Raw genomic sequence first — 21,821 nt, 5'->3', positions numbered from 1 at the left:
CTACAAAGTTAAGGAGCTAAAATGGGATAGAAACAAAAAAACACAAACACACATAATTAACCTTCTGAAAACTAAAAATGAAGAAAAAGTCTAGGAAGCAGCCAGAGAGAAAAGATGCATTACCTTTAGAAATGACACTCTAATGACAGAAAGTGAAGGGGAACTAAAGAACCTCTTGATGAAGGTTAAAAAGGAGAGTGAAAAAGCTGGCTTAAAACTCAGCAGTCAGAAAAATAAGATCATAGCATCCAGTTCCATCACTTCATGGCAAATACATGGGGAAAATGTGGAAACAGTGACAAATTTTACTTTCCCGGGCTCCAAAATCACTGCGGATGGCAATGGTACCCATGAAATTAAAAAAAATGCTTGCTCCTTGGGATAACATCTATGACAAACCTAGACAGCATATTACAAAGCAGAGCCATCACTTGTGGTCAAAGGTCCATATAGTCAAAGCTACGGTGTTTCCAGTAGTCATGTATGGATGTCAGAGTCGGACTGAGTGCCGAAGAACTGATGATTCTGAACTGTGGAGAAGACTCTTGAGAATCCCTTGGACCACAAGGAGATCAAACCAGTCAATCCTAAAGGAAATCAACCCTGAATATTCACTGCAAGGCCTGATGCTGAAGGTGTAGCTGTAATACTTTGGCCACCTGATGCGAAGAGCTGACTCACTGGAAAATACCCTCATGCTGGGGAAGATCGAGGACAGAAGGAGAAGTGGGTGACAGAAGATGAGATGGTTGGATGGCATCACTGACACAATGGACATGAGCTTCAGCAAACTCCAGAAGACAGTGAAGGACAAGGAAGCCTGGCGTGCTGCAGTCCATGCGGTTGCAGAGAGTCAGACGTGACTTAGCGACTGAACAATAACAACAACCCTTAAAAAACGTCAATTCTTTTGAATTGTTTCTCCTTTAAAACCATGGAGACCAGAATAGGTGGCACAGTATTGTTCGGGAGGTGAAACGAAAGAACTGTTAACTTCAAAGTCTTTCTTTAATTGAACTTTAGTTTATTATATAACTTTCACGTCACAACTTTCAGAATTACTGTTATCAAAAAGACCACAAAAGAAAGTGTTGATGAGGATGTGGAGCAAAGGGAACCCTGGTACACTGTTGGTGGGAATGTAAATTGGTTAAACCACTATGGAAAACAGTATAGAGAGTCCTCAAAAATTACTATTAATAGATATACCAAATCATCCAGAATTTCCACTTCTGGGTGTTTATCCAAAAAAACAAAAACACTAATTTGAAAAGATATGTGCAGCCTTATGTTCACTGTAGCTTTATTTACAATAGGCAAGATATGGAAACAAGCTAAGTGTCTACCTATAGATGAATGGATTAAAAAGATGTATATATACACAATGAGATGTTACTCAGACACTGAAAATTTTGAAATGAAATTTTACCATTTGGGCCAACATGGATGGACTTGGAGGGTATTTCAATTATCTTAATACCCTTAGTGCAGGAGTTGTACTTCAGTCTACCGCGTTACAGGCAGATTCTTTACTGTCTGAGTCACCAGGGAAGCCCCAGTTGAAATGTCAGACAAAGACAGATACTGTATGATCTTACTTATATGTGTAATCTAAAAAAATGAATAAGCAGAAACAGATTTATAGATACAGAGAACAAACAAGGGTTTACCAGAGAGGAGGCAGAAGAGAATACTTGGAAAAATAGGTTAAAGGGACTAAAAGGTATAAATGTCCAGATATAAAATAAAGTCACTGAGATGTAATGTACAGTGTAATGAATATAGTCAATACTATTGCAGTAGTTTTGCATGGTGATAGATGGTTACTAGACTTACTGTAGTGATCAAATTCAACAATGTATATAAAATGTTGAATCACAATGTTGCACACCTGAAACTAATATAGTATAGTGTGTCAGCTACAATTCAATTAAAAAACAAAAAGTTATAAAAAGACAAACCATGTAATAATATAAACTGATGCAGAAAAGTATCTGTCAAAGTCTCATGCTGCGATTCATGGGGTCGCAAAGAGTCGGACACGACTGAGCGATTGAACTGAACTGAACTAAAACTCTATCTATAGATGTTAAGAATTCTCAGCAAACTAGAAGTAGAGAACTTCTTCAATTTAGACCTATTTTGCATCCCAGTGTCTATTTTTTGAGTGTGAAATATTCTTTTCCTTTGTTAAGATTCCTGAGGAGTTATACTTTTTTATAATAAAAGGAGTTGTTTTATAATAAAAACAAATCATCTTTGCCCCTAAAAATAAAATAAGTTCAAATCTATATCTAACATTACAAAGGCTGAATACAGTTGACCCTTGATCAGCTGGGAGTTAGGGGTGACAACTCTCCCTGCAATAAAAAATCCAGCTATAATTTACAGTCTGCCCTCCACATTGCCAAGGTTCCTTCCTAACTGAGGTCCTTATATATCTGTTCTTCATCCACTAATTAAACTAACCTTGGGTCATAGTAATTACTATTGATTACCTATAGTAATTACTATTGAAAAAAAAATTGCTTATGAGTAGAGCCTCACAGTTCAAACCCATGTTGTTCAAGGGGCAATTGTATTTTTCTCCCAAGATCAGTAAGCAGGCAAGGATTTTGGGTTTTTCCACTCATTCACTGTAGTTCTAAATGTTCTAATCAGCAAAACAAGACATTAAAAAAATCTGGGCCTGTAAGAGCACAAGAGAACTTTAGAGTGGAAGAGTTATGTATCTTGATGTGGTGGTAATTAAATAAAAGTATTTAATACATAAGTGGTACAACTGCGTAGAAGTCTACACACACACACACACACAAATTGGAGAGCATGTAGAACTGGTGAAGTCTGAATAAACTATATATTGTACTGAGGTCCATTTCCTGGCTTTTATATTATATATATCACAGTTACACAAGATAAGGCATTTCAAGAGTAGGGAGGAAAGATGTTCAGAATCTCCTTGTATACTTTTACGCAACTTCCAGTTGTATGATTATTTCAAACTAAAAGTCTAAATGAATAATGTAACTCACTCAATTGGCTGAATAAAAGAGAAAGAAAGTCATGATTATTTTAATAGATGGAGAAAAAGTATTTCAGAACATTTACAATATACTAATGATTTTGTAAAGGTGCAAAACAGTAAAAAAAAAGAGAGAGAGAGAGAGAGCTACCTTAATATGATTAAAAAAAAAAGATTATAGCTACTTCCAACATCTAAAATTGTGAGAAGCACAAAAGGAAAGATATAATTTCAAAATCTGCACAAGTTATCTTATGTTAATTGTTGAGACAGCATATTCATGGGTATTTGGCCAGGAACACCGAGGTTAAAAAACAAATGGAAGTAAAGAATTCATTTGGTCTGCAAAAATTGGAAAAGAATTAAATTTCAAGCAGAAATTAAGGAAAGGGGCATAAAATAGAGAGACCAAGAGCTTTCAGGGAAGAAGGCGAACAAATGAAAATGCAAATCACTTCTATAGGCTCAAATGCAGACAGTGTAACTATCAACAGCCTCTTATGCACACGTGTCATTGTGTGCATGCATGTGTGTGCAAAACTTGTAAAAGAAGATTTGATCAACTTTAAGAAAAAATGGTAGTTCTGAACTGGGAAAATTTATGTCAGAAGACAACTGATAAATTATTAAATACTTTCTTGTGTGCTAAGTTGCTTCAGTTGTGTGCAGCTCTTTGCAACCTCATGCAAAGCTCTTTGCAGCCTTTAGTCTGCCAGGCTCCTCTGTCCATGGGGATTCTCTAGGCAAGAATACTGGAGTGGGTTGCCATACCCTTCTCCAGGGAATCTTCCCAGCCCAGGGATCAAACCCAGGTCTCTTAAGTCTCTTATATTGGCAGGCAAGCTCTTTACCACTAGCTCCAAGGCACTTGCCATATATGTACATTTAGATGTGATTTTATGATTGATAGATTAACAACTGTAATTCCCACTAGAGTCAACCATTGTTGCTTTTGCTCATCACTGTATCTGCAGTCCTGGCATAGTGCCTGATACATGGTGGGACTCAATAAACATTTGTTAAAAAATAAAAATATTCAACAAATCCACTGAAAGAAAAATAATAACAATATTACAATAGCTGGCACAGAGTGGTTTCTACTTGGGAAGCATTATGCTTTATACACATTAGATAAATTCTCATGACAGCAACACAGATGTAATCTCAACTAGTCTATCACAGGGTGGATTCCAAGCAGAAGTGGATGTGGGGACTCAAAACAAGAAGAGAGTGGGAAAAACATGGCAGGCAGGAGCAGGAATTCTCCAGGAGACCAAGAGGAATGACACCACCTACTAGAAGCCTTCATAAAACCTCATGTGAGATGTGCTTTTGCTGATATTTAATTCAGTTTTGTTTATGGATTATTTACTTTCAGAAGAATTTTAGCTTTCAATCAACCGGTTTCCTGCAGCTTCTGATGTGAAGTATACTCTAGAAGACTTTCTCTACACAAAATCAGCTGGCTCTTCTAATATAGTTTTTCTATTATATTTTCCCATTATTTGTTCAAAATTTAAATTAAAACTTTTACTGTATGGTCAATTTATTTTATTGTTTAAAGACATAGAGATTTAACTTTTGCCTCTAAGCTGTAAACCAATTATGTCAATCTCACTTTTGAAATAAGTAATTCCTCCTCTCAATTCTTTGATGATTTGAAAGGCTATCTTTACCTTATATTGAACTATTATAGGTATCATTCTCAGTTTTATATCATGTTCTACTGTTCTTGCTATTTCTAATCCCAGACTACACTAGTTATTGTGCTTTTAATAGTTGATGTACACTTATTAAAATTCTCTAGGCTCTTCATTTAAATAATATTATTTTGGAAACATTTCATCCAGTTGTAAAATATCCATTAGTATTTTTATTAGAATTGCTTTACATTTGTAAGTTAATTTTGGAGACAGTGGATCATTTTAATGAATAAAGATGTATATTGTAGAGTTCAGATTACTTATCAATGTATATATTCAATAAATATCAATGTAAAATGATGTAATTAATAGAAGACCTTAAATTCACTATTTCTTTTTAGGTTCATCTAAAATATCCACATCTAGAATAGTAATTTTTGACCAGAATTAATGAGCTGTTGGAATGTCAGAAAGCTAAGAGGGAACCAATATAAAACCTTAATGTCTTGTCAGTGACTGGTTAAAGGGCCAGATGCTGCGGGTAATTTAATTGTGCTTATCGCCCAGCAGCAGCCTCATGAATGTCATGACATGTGGAAGCACCTGCCTATACCGATAAATCAAGTGATAACGCTTATTAAAATTAGGATGCTAGAATGAAATGTTACCGTGAGTGATCATCTATACCATCCAATATAAATTAGGAAAATTCTCTAAAGAGTTTCTTCTGCTTGATCTCCCCTTACAAAACTAATGCTACTACTACCACTACTGAATGTGGCTCAGACGGTGAAGAATCTGCCTGCAACGCAGGAAACACCGGTTCCTTTCCTGGGTTGGGAAGATCCCCTGGAGAAGGGGATGGCTACCCACTCCAGTATTCTTGCCTGGAGAAGTCCATGGACTGAGGAGCCTGGTAGGCTACAGTTCATGGGATTGCCAAGAGTTGGACATGACTGAGAATACATTTAGTAGGGTATGGGAGTACCAAGCACAGAACAGAACCAATGGTCACACTGAATAAGTTTAGTATTCTCCTTGTTGGCAGACGAGATAGCACTGGGTATGGGAGGGATGGTGTAAAAAATGGAGGGGGTAAAAGCGGTGGCAAGTGCACAGAAGATATTTCTACCTCCGAAGGCTAGAAGCATGCAGAATTGGTGGTCAGAGAAGTATTCAAACTTTCTAATTGTGCCTTCCATGACTTTGAACCAAAAATCACCGTCACAACTTAGTACATGTTATGTAACTTTGTGCTTCTTAAATTAAGTCCATAAGTAAAAGCTCAATTATGCTAAAATAATGTTTCTTTATTTTGATTACTTTGCTTATGTCTGCTACACAGAAAGAAAGAAAAGCATAATTTCAGATCTATTGATGTTCTGCCATAGAAAAGCTTTTATTATGGTATCATAAAAATAAAAAAATGACTAGGGGGGAAGAGGCACAATAAAAGAAAAAATGGAAGGAGGCCAGAAAGCCCATTAGAGATCAGAATCATTATTAAATTCTTTCTAATGCAACATGATATTCTTTCCTTGAAACACTTACCAGATTCTCTTTCAAAACTATTTATTCTTGATACTTACACTGTGACCCAACCAATATTTTCCTCAATCTGTTAAACATTCTGCACATAAAGAAAATTCTTTGGTGTATTTTGAGAAAGTATTTTTGGTGTTCATCATTTTTTATCCTCAGCCAGTGACCTCATGAACTACTTTCTGTCACAAAAGCAGCTTTGCAGTATTTCTTTCTTTTATATTATAACTGTATTCTCCTTTGAAAATACTTATTCCCAAGAACCATGAACTATTCAACATTGTTCGTGTAATTTTCAGTAGTTAACATTGTTTGCATTGCTATTAATATCATTTCTACAATCTCTATAGTATTCATAGATAATTTCTATTTTCATTGAGCTTTAAGGTTATTAAGAAGTTGAGGTGTCTTATTTAGTGTCCACTCAAAAAAGTTATGGCTATTCTAAATGGTCAGTTGATTATGGGTGAGAAATTTGACATTTGTAGAAAAGCTGATTAATTTCATTATTTAAAATGTTTTCTATATATGGAATATTAGTGTTGAAAGGAAAATTAGCCTCCACTGTCTTTTAAAACTAAATACACAGGCAGATATAGATTATCTGTTAGCTTCTTGAAAATACCCAGTAGTTAGATTCCTGTTGAGTTTGAGATAAGCATGACCATCAGATGGACACAACCAAGAATATTTGACTTGTTGGTGATTAAATCTTTAAATCCTGTGATTAAAGAAAAAGAGAAGAAAATTTAAAGGAGTATATTTGGTAGCTACCCACCTATGTGTGATAAAACAGCATATCATGTAACAATTAGAAGCATAAACATAAAATTGGGTAGAACAAAAAACAGGTAGAACAAGCTTTAGTAATGGTAATGCTTGCTGGAAATTATTTGCCAATAATTTTAGTAAATAAGACTGAACATGAAATGATGCTAAGCTAACTTTCAATCAATAATGAGGACTCAGTGATTTCAATATAATAAGGATCCCGGCCAAACACAACAAGGATCTTGGCAGCAAATGACACTTTATTATACACTTTCGATGCCTGAGAAAGAACTATGGTTAGATTTGTACTACAGTTCAGTTTATTTGCTCAGTCGTGTCCAACTTCTTGTGACCCCATGGACTGCAGCATGCCAGGCTTCCCTGTCCATCACCAACACCCAGAGCTTAGTCAAACTCATGTCCATCACATTGGTGATGCCATCCAGCAATCCCATCCTCTCTCGTCCCCTTCTCCTTCTGCCCTCAATCTTCCCAGCATCAGGGTCTTTTCCAATGAGTTGGTTTTTCACATCATGGCCAAAGTATTGGAGTTTCAGCTTCAACATTAGTCCTTCTAATGAATATTCAGGACTGATTTCCTTTAGGATTGATTGGTTGGATCTCCTTGCAGTCTAAGGGACTCTCAAGAGTCTTCGCCAACACCGCAGTTCAAAAGCATCAATTCTTTGGTGCCCAGTTTTCTTTACAGTCCAACTCTCACATCCAAACATGACCACTGGAAAAACCATAGCCTTAATTAGATGGACCTTTGTTGGTAAAGTAATGTCTCTGCTTTTTAGTATGCTCTCTAGGTTGGTCATCGGAGAAGGCAATGGCAACCCACTCCAGTACTCTTGCCTGGAAAATTCCACGGGTGGAGGAGCCTGATAAGCTGCAGTCCATGGGGTCACGAAGAGTCAGACATGACTGAGCAACCTCACTTTCACTTTTCACTTTCATGCATTGGAGAAGGAAATGGCAACCCACTCCAGTGTTCTTGCCTGGAGAATCCCAGGGAAGGGGGAGCCTGGTGGGCTGCCGCCTATGGGGTCACACAGAGTCAGACATGACTGAGGAGACTTAGCAGCAGCAGCAGGTTGGTCATAGTTTTTATCCCAAGGAGTAAGCGTCTTTTAATTTCATGGCTGCAGTCACCATCTGCAGTGATTTTGGAGCCTCCCAAAATAAAGTCTCTCACTGTTTCCCCATTTATTTGTCATGAAGTGATGGGCCCAGATGCCATGACCTTAGTCTTTTGAATGCTGAGTTTTAAGCCAACTTTTTCACTCTCTGCTTTCACTTTCATCAAGAGGCCCTTTAGTTCTTTACTGTCTGCCATAAGGGTGGTGTCATCTGCATATCCGAGGTTATTGGTATTTCTCCCAGCAATCTTGATCCAGCTTGTGCTTCCTCCAGCCTGGCATTTTGAACGATGTACTCTGAATATAAGTTAAATAAGCAGGGTGACAATATACAGCTTTGACATACTCCTTTCCCAATTTGAAACCAGTCTGTTGTTCCATATCCAGTTCTAAGTGTTGCTTCTTGACCTGCACACACATTTCTCAGGAGGCAGGTAAGGTGCTCTGGTATTCCCATTCCTTGAAGAATTTTCTACAATTTGTTGTGATACACACAGTCAAAGGCTTTGGCATAGTCAATACAGCAAAACAGATGTTTCTCCGGAATTGTCTTGCTTTTTCAATGATCCAACAGATGTTGGTAATTTGATCTCTGGTTCCTCTGCCTTTTCTAAAACCAGCTTGAACATCTGGAAGTCCATGGTTCACGTACTGTTAAAGCCTGGTGTGGAGAATTTTGAGCATTACTTTGCTAGCGTGTGAGATGAGTGCAATTGTGTGGTAGTTTGAGCATTCTTTGGCATTGCCTTTCTTTGGGATTGGAATGAGAACTGACCTTTTCCAGTCCTGTGGCCACTGCTGCACTTCCCAGATTTGCTGGCATATTGAGTGCAGCACTTTCACAGCATCATCTTTCAGGATTTGAAACAGCTCAGCTGGAATTCCATCAGCTCCACTAGCTCTGTTTGTAGTGAGGCTTCCTAAGGCCCGCTTGACTTCGCATTCCAGGATATCTGGCTGTATGTGAATGATCACACCACTGTGGTTATGTGGGTCATGAAGATCTTTTGTATAGTTCTTCTGTGTGTTCTGTGTGACTTCCCAGGTGGCTCAGAGGTTAAAGCGTCTGCCTGGAATGCAGGAGACCAGGGTTCGATCCCTGGGTCGGGAAGATCCCCTGGAGAAGGAAATGGCAACCCACTCCAGTACTCTTGCCTGGAGAATCCCATGGAGGGGGGAGCCTGGTGGGCTACAGTCCATGGGGTCGCAAAGAGTCGGACATGACTGAGCGACTTCACTTTCACTTTCTGTGTGTTCTGGCCACCTCGTCTTAACATCTTCTGCTTCTGTTAGGTCCATACCATTTCTGTCCTTTATTGAGCCCAACTTTGCATGAAATGCTCCCTTGGTATCTCTAATTTTCTTGAAGTGATCTCTAGCCTTTCCCAGTCTATTGTTATCCTCCTTTTCTTTGCATTGATCACCGAGGGAGGCTTCCTTATCCCTCCTTGCTCTTCTTTGGAACTCTGCATTCATTCAAATGGGTATGTCTTTCCTTTTCTCTTTTACCTTTAGCTTCTCTTCTTTTCTCAGCTATTTGTAAGGCCTCGCCAGACAGCCATTTTGCTCTTTTGCATTTATTTTTCTGGGAATGGTCTTGACCACTGCCTCCTGTACAATGTCATGAATCTCCATTCACCGTTCTTCAGGCACTCTGTCTATCAGATCTAATCCCTTGAATCTATTTGTGATTTACACTTTATAATTGTAAGGGATTTGATTTAGGTCGTACCTGAATGGTCTAGTGGTTTTCCCTACTTTCTTCAATTTAAGTCTGAATTTGGCAGTAAGGAGTTCATGATCTGAGCCATAGCCCGATCCTGGTCTTGGTTTGCCGATTATATAGAGCTTCACCATCTTTGGCTGCAAAGAATATAATCAATCTGATTTTGGTATTGACCATCTGGGGATGTCTGTGTGTAGAATCTTCTCTTCTGTTGTTGTAAGAAGGTGTTTGTACCACAGATCTTATTAAAAGTGACTTAACAAGACCCATGCACCCTTGTTAATTTGATGGGACACGGGCAGTCTTTGCCTGAGTGTCTGGATCACTTTGCACTTCCAGTAGCAGAGTATAGGTATTCCAGGAGCTCTGCATCCATTCTGGCACTCAGTACCATCTGTATCTTTTATTTCAGTAATTGTAATTTTTGTAAATTTGTAATTTTTTAAACTGTACGTTTTGATTCCTCAGAGCTTTGAATGTGAAAATACCTATGATTAAATGGGAAATTTGTTTGACTAGTCTCCTTGTAAAGATTTGCGGTAAATTCACTGATTCCATTAAAATAGTTCACAAAACTGGGTGAGAAATGAGCCTGCAGGGGAGGAGAGGAAGGAGACAGTCACGAAGACTCAAGAAGACAGAGACCTGGGGAAAGGAAGTTTATTCCTTTAGAATCACCTGCCCCACAAATCCCTACCCTCCCCCAAAAAAACTGCATGACTGGCCTGTTAAGTATTTTCAGTAATATTCATACAGTGAAAAAGAATGGCAAGATAATATGAAGGAAAATGAGAGATTTTGTTCTAAATATTGTGACATGAGAGAAGGTGAGGTCCAAGCCGTCTGAGGTGTCAGCATGCTTTAATTCCTTGGGGGCGGGTGGTAAAGGAAGATGGAATATCAAGCATACATTAGACTGTAGTGTTCGTGAGCATCTACAAAGCAAAGCAGCAGGCACATGACCCCAGAATGGAAGATTCAAAACAAGCCATGCCAAAATCATTACGTAAAAGGAGTGTATAGGAGTGGATATTATTGATTTCAGGCAAATACAAGACAAAATATCCAAAGATAATATTGTGAGAAAATATTGTAAAACTGATTATATATGTTAACCAACAAATGCAGATTAAAGGATTGACATTAATCTTAAGGTACTTTTAAAAGATTTTGGAAATGTTGTCTCCTCATTACAAGTGTATTGTTAAAAATCCAATAAAAACTTGGAAATAAGAATTGCCATGGCCTATTTTTCCCCTATGCTTATACTCAATTTTCTCTTCCCATCATGCTATATTTTTCTGATGATGCATTATCTTACTTGGAATATCGCCAAAACTATATATAAAAATAGACACATAATATGAAATGAATATTAAGCAAAAAGAGCTAATGTAGTTTTCAGACCTGGACCATCATAAATAACGGCCTCTGATGGTTTATCTCCCTCTATTCCATGACCTGGCAATTAGTACTGTTCTTTGGTAGACTAGGTTTGGCTGAGATGTCATGTAAGGCCCCTGGTACTGAAGTAAATAATCTGTGTACACATGGACCCCTACATTTTATTTAGCTTCCTACCACCAGATGTCTGCTGATCATTAGTCTCATAGCCTTACATTTGTGAACTGTACGCCCCATTAACCAAATTTCCAAAGACAAGTTTATTTTTAATGCCAACACAAAACTGCATGTTCTGTAAGTCAATTATACATGAAACTCAAGTACATCTGCAGTTCTGAGGTCCCACAAATGGAGCCTCATTAAAAACAAAGTCGGGCTCAGCGTAGAAGCTGTAGATTCACTAATTCCAGGTAAGTCATATAGCTATAATGCTAATGAAATACCTAAAATATGAAAATGGAAACCACTCTTTTACTGTTTTGTGTGCATTTTCAGCCACTCAGTCATGTCTGACTCTTTGCAACCTCATGGACTATAGCCTCTGTCCATGGGATTCTCCAGGCAAAAATACTGGAGTGGGTTTCTATGCCCTCCTCCAGGGGATCTTCATGACCCAGGGATCGAAGTCATGAACCTTGTGTCTGCTGCATTGGCACGCAGGTTCTTTACCACTAGCACCACCTGGGAAGCCCAATATTTTGTTTATTCTACTTTTATCCTACAGTCCATAGGGTCTCAAAGAGTCAGACATGATATACCATGCACACAGATTCTTCAATGAGCTCTGTAATACATCATTTTTTAAAAAAAGTATTACAACTGCTTAATATTAAAGTTTAAATACTGAGCTATAGTCATAGCATATTCTGAATAGTTTTACATAATTATAGAATGAATAAAATGTAAATCCATCTCTTCAGTGCTTTCCTCAGTATTATGAAGTTAGAAACACTTCACAAATATGTGCATTATATTTGTTGAAAAATATCTGTATTATCTCTGTTTATCATTATATAAGGAGATGGACTGGCCTGAGAGTGCTATGATGTAGGTGTCTGCCATTTTTAGACTATTAATATGATTAGAATTACCATATTTCACCTTCCATTCTCATGTCTATATACTCAAGACTAGATTTATTTCTTTGACAACTAAGAGCATTATTACCAAAGACTGTATATTGAAAAATATGTTTTGCCAGAAGGAGAGCAAGTTCAAAGACATTTTCCTGCCTAAACATCCTTGGGATCCAGTGACAATCCTAGCCGATGAGCAACCTTTGGTTCTAAGAAGTCTAGGCCAACACCTTGAAGGGCTGGCCTTAGTACCATAGCACAGAGCACCGTGGAGTGGAGATGGCCTGGCGGAAATGCAGTGATTGATCTCAGACTGAGGCATCAAAACCCTAGAAGAAAAGGAGGACAGAGGCGGGCACATGCTGGACAAGACTAGCCAGACCATTCTTTCAGAACTTGGTCTAGGTCCTCCAGGAAGAAATATTCTTGGTATGACTTGATGCTGCACTCCTAAATATACAGACACTTGAGAAATTATTAAATTAAATACAAACACTAACTTTAAAAGGCAGTATAATGCTTTAGAATGTTAACACATGATATAAAATACTGTAATAAAATGTTTCAAAACATGTACATCATTGTCTTTCCTTCAGGCATTATAACTCTTTTTATACCTGAGTTACACTGATTTGGGGGTCCTAATTTCCAGGAATGCCATCTTTTCCCTCATATCGGAGGCATTTATTTCCTAAACTGATAAATTAATGTTAGTTTAATTAATGTAAATGAATGAATGAATGTTAATAATGAACAAAAAATTCAACAATGTATTTAATCATTTAAAATGTACATGCAAAGTTATTCCTAAATGTTTTGTGGATCCACTCTTCAAGGTTTGCACAACTTATTTTACATAAAATACTCATCCTTATTAAGTTGTCCCAGACTATTACAGTATACTATAAGTTAAAAAAATGAGTCAACGACAGAAAACATAAATTTGGTACGTGAGAATAATCTGTAACCTTCTACTTTTTACATGTCCTACACCATCTGCAGTCAATTAAGCGATTCCCAGGTGTTCACAGTAATTGCTTTAACACAAGATTACATGTCACTTTAGGGGTCTTTAAATATTTATTATAAAACCCTCATCTACATTTTTATCTATTCATTTAGGGACAAAACATGCTGATTTTTAGTATAGACAAAAATAAGCTGATGGCACTTGCTGAATTATTTTGTGGATTAACTTTCAATAAAAAACAAAATTTTATAAGCCAAAATCTGATGAAAGAATTACAACATGCTGATTTAGTTGTGCTTATTTACATTCTCCATTTCCATGATAAATATGTGCATATAATTTGGGGCTAAGATGTCAATAATCAAATTATATGTCATTTTTTATCAGGAGTGTGGGGAAGTTAATTGACCAGAGGATTTATCAATTAATTTCTCTAAACATTAAAAAAATTTTTTTTTTTCACTTTAAGGCTTGGAACAGGAAAGAACCATGGAGACAATCTCAAATAATATTCCTTCCATAGATAAGGAAAATAAACTTGAGAGGCTTGGTCAACTACACAGAATTATTTACAGGCAGATGAAATAAAATTTACAGTTACTAACATACACAGAATGCATACCCTGCTCCAGGAAATGTTCCAAGCGCTTCGCATATATTCACTCATTTCATTCTCACATCTACTGTATTAGTCCTTGTGTGACTCTCACAGATGCCTGGAGAGATTGCCTGGAGTAATTTGCATGTGGTCACAGAGCTGGAAATGACACACCTAGGATTAGGTTGGCCCCTGAATCTATGTTATTAACTATCGAAACATAATTTCTTTCTAAAACTAGTTTATGAGAAAATTATGATTTCTAGGTCAACATACTCTTCTACAACAATGTGATATATAATTCATATGATTAGATTCACAATAGTATTAGTGAAAATCCATATATTCCTATCATTTAAAGAGAATTTTAAATTTATGGGCTGATTTTTTTGGTTTTCTAAAACATCTTAATAATTAGTCACATTAGAATGCCTTTTTAGCAAGCATATTTTGTGTCTGATATTGTGAGACTTTCAGATGTATAGCATAAGTTTGTGGAACATTAGAAACATGCTCAGTGGTTTTGACAATCTAATATGCATTAGTGTATATTAAATTCTTAATAGTAACATTTCCCTTAAAATTATGTTATTTTAAACTCATTATAAACATATTTAAGCTATTGTTCTATGTAACATATGCACAATAAATTTGTATTTGGATTTGCTACTGCAAAAAAAAATGTGTTATTTTACTCACTGCCTGTGTTACTGCATTTTTATTTTGCCATGATTTTTGGAAAAGCTTCAAGACAAATTAACCTGTGGCATAAGTAATTAATTGCATGAAATAAAATGCTGCTGTGTCAAACAAGCCTGCTGTATGCAGTAGTAGACTCAGGACTGATTCCCATTACTCTCCATATACCAGTTCTGTGGGAGGCCTGTTGCTGTGTGTGTGTGTGTGTGTGTGTGTGTGTGTGTGTGTGTGTGTGTGTGTGTGTCTGTCTTGGATGTACTGAGGTAGGCAGAGACATCAACATAGTTGAAACTTAGTGTTTTCAGTTTTTACTGAAGGATGTCAGCTTTATCACTGATTCACTTTATTTCTTAAGTGAAAAGATCCAGTAACAATCACTAAGGATTTGGCTTCTTACTTTCTCTGATCAATAACAAACCCAGGTGTAAGTGCATGTCATTTAAGGAATATGTAAAACACACACACATGATCTCTTGCAGATAAAGCTATATTCTTATAACTGAATTAAGTTGAACTGGTAAACATGTTATGTTTTTGCTCCCTATAATACTTTTATATAACAGCATTTTGCTATTGTGAGCTCAGCCTTCTTTAGAGCATTTTGCCAGAGTATTAGCACACCCAATGCTTCTTTTGATATAGATGCTAAAAATAGTCTACACTATATCATCTTGTTTTCTTTCAACTAAACAATGTATACTTTTTAATTCTGTGTATGTGAAGACGAATATCTGGTTTCCTATAAGAAGCGTATATGTTTCTCCATAAATATAGTGGGATCATGCTATCAGTCACATTTCCCTTTACACATTTATTATGGGGAAGGTCAATACAGTTTAAGTAATCAATAGGATACAAATGGCTTTCCTATGGACAAATAATGTACTAAATTTAATTAGTACATTTTTACTTGTATCCTTACACACTTAATATATTTCAAAAATATTTGTTTTGTCCTATAGACTGCATTCATTTGTATATATTTACTCAAAATGGTAAGAAAACAAATCAACTAAAGATATTTTCCTTACAGAACCATAATTAATGCATAAGTTTGTTTATCAAGGTTATCTTCTCTGAGGTGTGCTGTGCTTAGTTGCTCAGTCATGTCCGACTCTTTGTAACCCATGGACTTTAGCCTGTCGGGCTCCTCTGTCCATGAGATTCTCCAGGCAAGAATACTGGAGTGGGTTGCTATGCCCTCCTGCAGGGGATCTTCTCAACACAGGTCTCCTGCATTGCAGACAGATTTCTTACTGTCTGAGCCATCAGGGAATCCCATGAATACTGAAGTGGGTAGCCAGTCCCTTCTTCAGTGTATCTTCTCTAGACATGAATAAAACATATTTGATTTTTAAGTGCATAGCTGATTGACAGCCCCTGGAAAAGGCAAAGGATTGGTACAGACACCTCTGTTTGGGCATAGAGACTGCTTATATGTCCTACTCCCTGATGGGCTTTTTCATAAGTCCCCTTAAGCAATGAAGGCAAGCTCTTTCAGAAGAAATGACAGAATCAACCCTGCTGCAGAAGTTGTTAATAACCATTTTCATTATTATATCGTGTTTAAGCCTCAAAATTTGAAATGTTAAAAGAAAACTAGCACTAAATGTCGGAGAAGGCAATGGCACCCCTCTCCAGTACTGTTGCCTGGAAAATCCCATGGACAGAGGAGCCTGGTGGGCTGCAGTCCATGGGGTTGCTACTAGTTGGGCACGACTGAGCGACTTCACTTTCACTTTTCACTGTCATGCATTGGAGAAGGAAATGGCAACCCACTCCAGTGTTCTTGCCTGGAGAATCCCAGGGACAGGGGAGCCTGGTGGGCCGCCGTCTATGGGGTCGCACAGAGTCGGACACGACTGAAGCAACTTAGCAGCAGCAGCAGCAGCAGCAGCACTAAATGTAAATATTTTGTTTAACTTCTTACAAATTACATTCTCTCTTATTACCATAGAGTCAACCATGACTCTGAGCATTGAAGAAGTATAGAAGAAAGAAAAAAATGAGGTGTTATATTGGTAGATTATAATTAAGGTTTTTATATAATTTGGTTATGTCACTGATTTTTGATAAATGGATTTAAGAATATCAAAGATGAGTAAATGATCCAATGATAATAGCTAGTCGTTCCTAGGAGTTAAGTGATTCTATAAATGTACTGGGTGCTAAACAAGTAAAATTATGATGACATATGACATTCCATTTGAATTGTGAATTTGGGCACATTTGAAAAGTAAATTTTAGGACAATGACATTGTAATTATTTAATATACAATAAGTCTTAATACTTTACTGGGATAATGGTAGACATGGCATCATGGAACTTGTTTATGACACAGGACCCCATTAACAGCCATTCTGGGTTTCTCAAACATCATTGTTTGTGACTGAGATTTAAATAAGGGAGCTACAGAAGAAAAATAATTAGGAACAAAAACTAGTTCTATCCACTACTATCATTCCTTGTTCAACTTTTCAGTTTATCCTTTTATTTTTATTCACCAACTATAGACTCATGACAAAAGGTGTAAGAGATGGAAAAAATATCTTATTACTTTTAGCTATTACTTTATCAAAGATAAGCAATACCTGTAAGGGAATGTAAGAAAAAGCAATATAGAATTCCATACCTTGATCAAAATTGGCTAAGAGCTACAAAAAAACTGGATTATTTTGCTGAAATTAACATTTATATTGTTTAAACTACTCACGAGAGTAAATATTTTCCATTATAGATCAATATAATGTTATTGGTAAATAAAAGATAACAAATTATCCCCATTATACTGTGGTAAAGGTTATTACATTTTGAGCAAATCTAATTACCATAGCATTAATTATCACTGTTATCAGTATTTTGAACAATGTTTATGTAAAAACTACATGACAATATTTCATCTGCACTGGCCTATGCTGCTGCTGCTAAGTCGCTTCAGTCGTGTCCGACTCTGTGCGACCCCATAGACGGTGGCCCACCAGGCTCCCCCGCTCCTGGGATTCTCCAATGCATGACAGTGAGAAATGAAAGTGAAGTTGCTCAGTAGTGTCTGACTTATAGCGACCCCATGGACTGCAGCCCACCAGGCTCCTCCGTCCATGGGACTTTCTAGGCAAGAGTACTGGAGAGGGGTGCCATTGCCTTCTCTGGCACTGGCCTATAGAAATGGTTTTTATTTTATAGATCACATTGATGAATTATCCTGAGTGACTATGATAAGTTTCACAATTCTAGTATATGATTTACATATTTTATCTACATTGTTTGATTGAAATGTTCTGAAAAATATGAAGTATCATACTATCAACATATATGAACATGTAACACCTAAAATCAGACAGTTTTCCTCTCATATAAAAAAGGAATGACCTGATAACATAGGAATTACAGATTGAATAAATAGGAATTTGACTTGGAGAATGATTCTGAGAATTAAGTTCTTTTTTTTCTTCAAGGAGTCTGAACTTCTGGGATCCTGTACTTTCTTTACCCACTTCCCCCTAATAATCTTATACCTCCCTTTCAGGTTTATTCTAAGAAGAGAAATTTGTAGGAAGAAACCTTGAGTTCATTGATCTTCAACTATGTCATGAAGGTCATAAAATATTAGAGTCAAACTTTGTGGGGAGATTCTGATATTATCAGAAATTTATGTAAAGCCTGGAACTTCAAGCACACACAAATTTTGTCTTTTTAAAAATTTACCCAAGGGTAAAATATTTAGTTTTAGTTTTTATTATGCCTGAACTGGCATATATTGTTTTTTTTTTGAATGTGAAAGTTTACTTTTATTTATTTTTAATATAAATTTATTTATTTTAATTGGAGGCTGTTTAGTCGATAAGCCGTATTTGACTTTTTGTGACCCCATGGACTGTAGCTCTCCAGGCTTCTATGTCCATGGGATTTCCCAGGCAAGAATACTGGAGTGGGTTTCCATTTCCTTTTTCAGGGAATTTCCTAACCCAGGGATTGAACTCATGTCTCCTGCACTGACAGGCAGGTTCTCTCTCTATGTAGATAGATAGATAGATAGATAGATAGATAGATAGATGGATGGATGGATGGATGGATAGATGGGCTTCTCTAGTGGCTCAGAATCTGCCTGCAATGCCAGAGACCTGGGTTCTGTCTCTGGGTTAGGAAGATCCCCTGGAGAAGGCAATGGTAACCCACTCCAGTATCTTGGCCTGGAGAACTCTATGGACTGATGAGCCTGGCAGGCTACATTTTATTGGTTCTCAAAGAGTTGAACACGAGTGAGTGACTAACACTTTTAATTCATATATATATATATATATATATGTATATATATATATACACACACACACACATATACATACACACATATATATACATGTATACATATGTATATGTATGTATGTATACATATGTATGTATGTATACATGTATACATATATATATATACATATGGGACCATGCCCAGGACCATGTCCCTAAATAAAAACTGAAAAATTAAGAAAAAAAAGGAAATAAGGAAAGAGGCTTAAAATGGTTACTTTATCTCAATATGATTAAAAATGAACAGTGATTCAATATCTTACTTAAATTTGTCTGAATATCTCTTCAGATTATACCTAAAGATAATTTTATCCTGACATGATTAAAGCATCATCCACACATCAGGCACACTTTCTGTGATGTGTTTTGTGGTATATCTTTGCAACAGTATTACAATACAACATGTATTTCCCAACTAAAATTCCAGACGTAATGGACAGAAAAGCATCATGAGATCTTTCACACTCTAACATGTATTTGTAACTCAAGTGACACCAAAAATTACAAACACCATCATTCAAGTAGTAACAGATTAGCAACATAATTCTCTAAGATTTGCAGACACTGAAATTTCCCCAATTCTTACGTACAGGTCTAAATAAATGTCCTTATCTCTATTTTAGAGATGAGAAAACTGAGTCTCCAAGAGATAAAATTTTTTGGAGTCCTATGTGGTTTGACTCCAGATGTGAATACATTATCCCTCTCCGACTCCCCTTTATCTACCCTTCCTTTGTTTTTTGTATGGTTAATGAGAAATACAAAGTGGTGGAAAGATGGAGGTCATCAACAGGACACCCAGAGGAGCAGGATATTAAAAGTTTTCAGTTTAAGCCTCACTGGAAAGAGTGTGCTTCCAGCCACAGAAATATGCTGGTGTATCATTACCTTATTGATTTGCTTCAGCTAAAACTAAGCTTAATCTTTCTCCCCAGCCCACCACTCCTCTCCCTCTCCATTCTTCTCTCTTTTCCCATACATAACTGGCAAGTATCGATTCTATATTAAAATTAACTTAGAACAGTGGTTGAAAACATAAGTCCAATGCTATCATTCTTTATGTTTCCTGCAGGAAAGCAGGCAGTGAAATGTAAATGATATTTGATTATCCTTCATATAATCAAACAGCCAATTTGTTCCACAGGCAGTACACTAGTTACGTAGTGATTGCATTTGACAGTCGACATTGGTATGTAGTCTTTGTGGGTTCAATTTACAGGTTGGCATTTCCACTAAGGACCTTTTTCTTTTTTTTAATCTAGAAAAGAATGCAAAATAAAGTTCTATTCTAGGTTAACAGTTCTCTACATTAAAAAGAAAAAAAACTTTAGGCCTGTTTCTGTAGTTCCAACATAGCAATAGTTAATTGACATGAACATTTAAACGAAGTACCTGGTGCTTTTGAATCACTTTTGTGTCGATAGATATATTTCTTCTCTCTAATTTTTAGTCCATTAGCCTATACCTCCCCTTTGTCATAGATGTGTGTGTGTGTTCGTGCGTTCGAATGCTCAGTCTGTCTGACTCTGTGACCCCGTGGACTCCAGCCAGCTAGGCTCCTCTGTTCATGGGATTTCCCAGGCAAGAACACTGGGGTTGCCATTTCTTCGTCCAGGGGTCTGTCTGACTCAGAGATCGAACCCTTGTCTCTTGTGTCTACTGCTTTGTCAGTTGGATTCTTTACCACTAGTGTCACCTGGGAAGCCCCTTATAATTGATATCATACCGCAAAATACTATCAAATTATAGCAATTGATAGATATCTACTGACCATATTTTATAGTGTAAAGAAAAAGCAAAATAAATTAAACAATTCTAAATAAAATTTAATTATATATTTTTTGGAATACAAAAATTTCACAATGTAAGTTTTATTTTTGGCTTCATCAAAGTGAATACATAACAAAAATTATTTCATATACTTAGAAATAAGTAGACAGAATTAAGCTCAAATTTATAAATCTCACATTTCATTGTCATATTCTTGGGTAATTTAATCAGAAATACTGGAAATATACATTTGCTTTAAATGATAATTATTTTCTCATCAAGGTAAAGATAACTTAGCTCCCCAAATTGCAGTTTAGTCTTTATAATATACTATCACATACACATAATATCAATAAGTATTAGGTAATTTTCCCACAGAAAAATACAATATTTCAAAAATGTATTAGCAATTAAACAAAAATCAAGTCTTTGTATTGTTTTACATAATTATATCTGACTCAATTTCCCATTCCTCTATAGAAATTAAGTTAAATAACAATGCCATGTAATATGAATCTCTATATTTTTGACAATGAGAAAACATTAGTAATACTTTATCATAAACATATTTACAACTTCTAAAGCCTCTAATCCTTAACTATATATAATTTCAACATCAAATTTATAATTGGTCAATGTTAAGTTTATATTCAATTATTATGTCATTTCTAATTTATACAAGCAGATAATATTTAGTAAATTATTTATTTAAAAAAAAGATAAATGATGTTGCATTTCATGTTTATTTAAGCCTATTTACTATAATTTAATATACTAGGTAGATATTTGTTAGAAAATGGTGCATTTCATAATTCAAGAGTAATAAGAGCAAAATATATGTAATTCAGTCTCACATTAACACATTGGCAAGAGTAACAATGACCTTAACTAGCCTATGACAAATCAAATCCTGTGAAAGCTAATAGGGCTGTATGGGACTGTCTACATATACAGAGAAATAATATACTAGAGAAAGAATATATTTTGCTTTTCCCAATTTAAACAACCACAGAGCTTTAAATGGAGTTAGATGGTGTGAGCAATCTTTACCCCAAAGCACTCACCTACTGTCAGCTGTCCAGTTAACTGCCCCATGTGATTTCTTGCATTCACTGTTACATTCCTGTCAGACTGTAAGACCAGTGGACTATCCTG

At 36.3% G+C, this 21,821-nt stretch overlaps 1 protein-coding gene and 1 non-coding gene across 2 annotated transcripts in view; one reads left to right on the top strand and one right to left on the bottom strand.

Annotated features, from left to right (window-relative positions):
* SGCZ (sarcoglycan zeta) overlaps positions 1-21,821 on the bottom strand; it is a 410,756-nt gene that overhangs the window by 89,948 nt on the left and 298,987 nt on the right. The window contains exon 3 of the mRNA XM_052661455.1: positions 21,731-21,818. Within this exon, the coding sequence (XP_052517415.1) occupies positions 21,731-21,818 (88 nt within the window). The remainder of the gene's footprint in view (positions 1-21,730; positions 21,819-21,821) is intronic.
* On the top strand, positions 9,160-9,231 carry TRNAS-GGA (transfer RNA serine (anticodon GGA)). Its single transcript has one exon. It is a non-coding gene; the product is annotated as a tRNA-Ser (tRNA).

This window comes from Budorcas taxicolor, chromosome 24 (genome assembly GCF_023091745.1).
Source record: "Budorcas taxicolor isolate Tak-1 chromosome 24, Takin1.1, whole genome shotgun sequence".
NCBI lineage: Eukaryota > Metazoa > Chordata > Mammalia > Artiodactyla > Bovidae > Budorcas > Budorcas taxicolor.
Note: the sequence above shows the minus strand (reverse complement) of the source record. Positions and strands in the feature narration are given on the sequence as shown.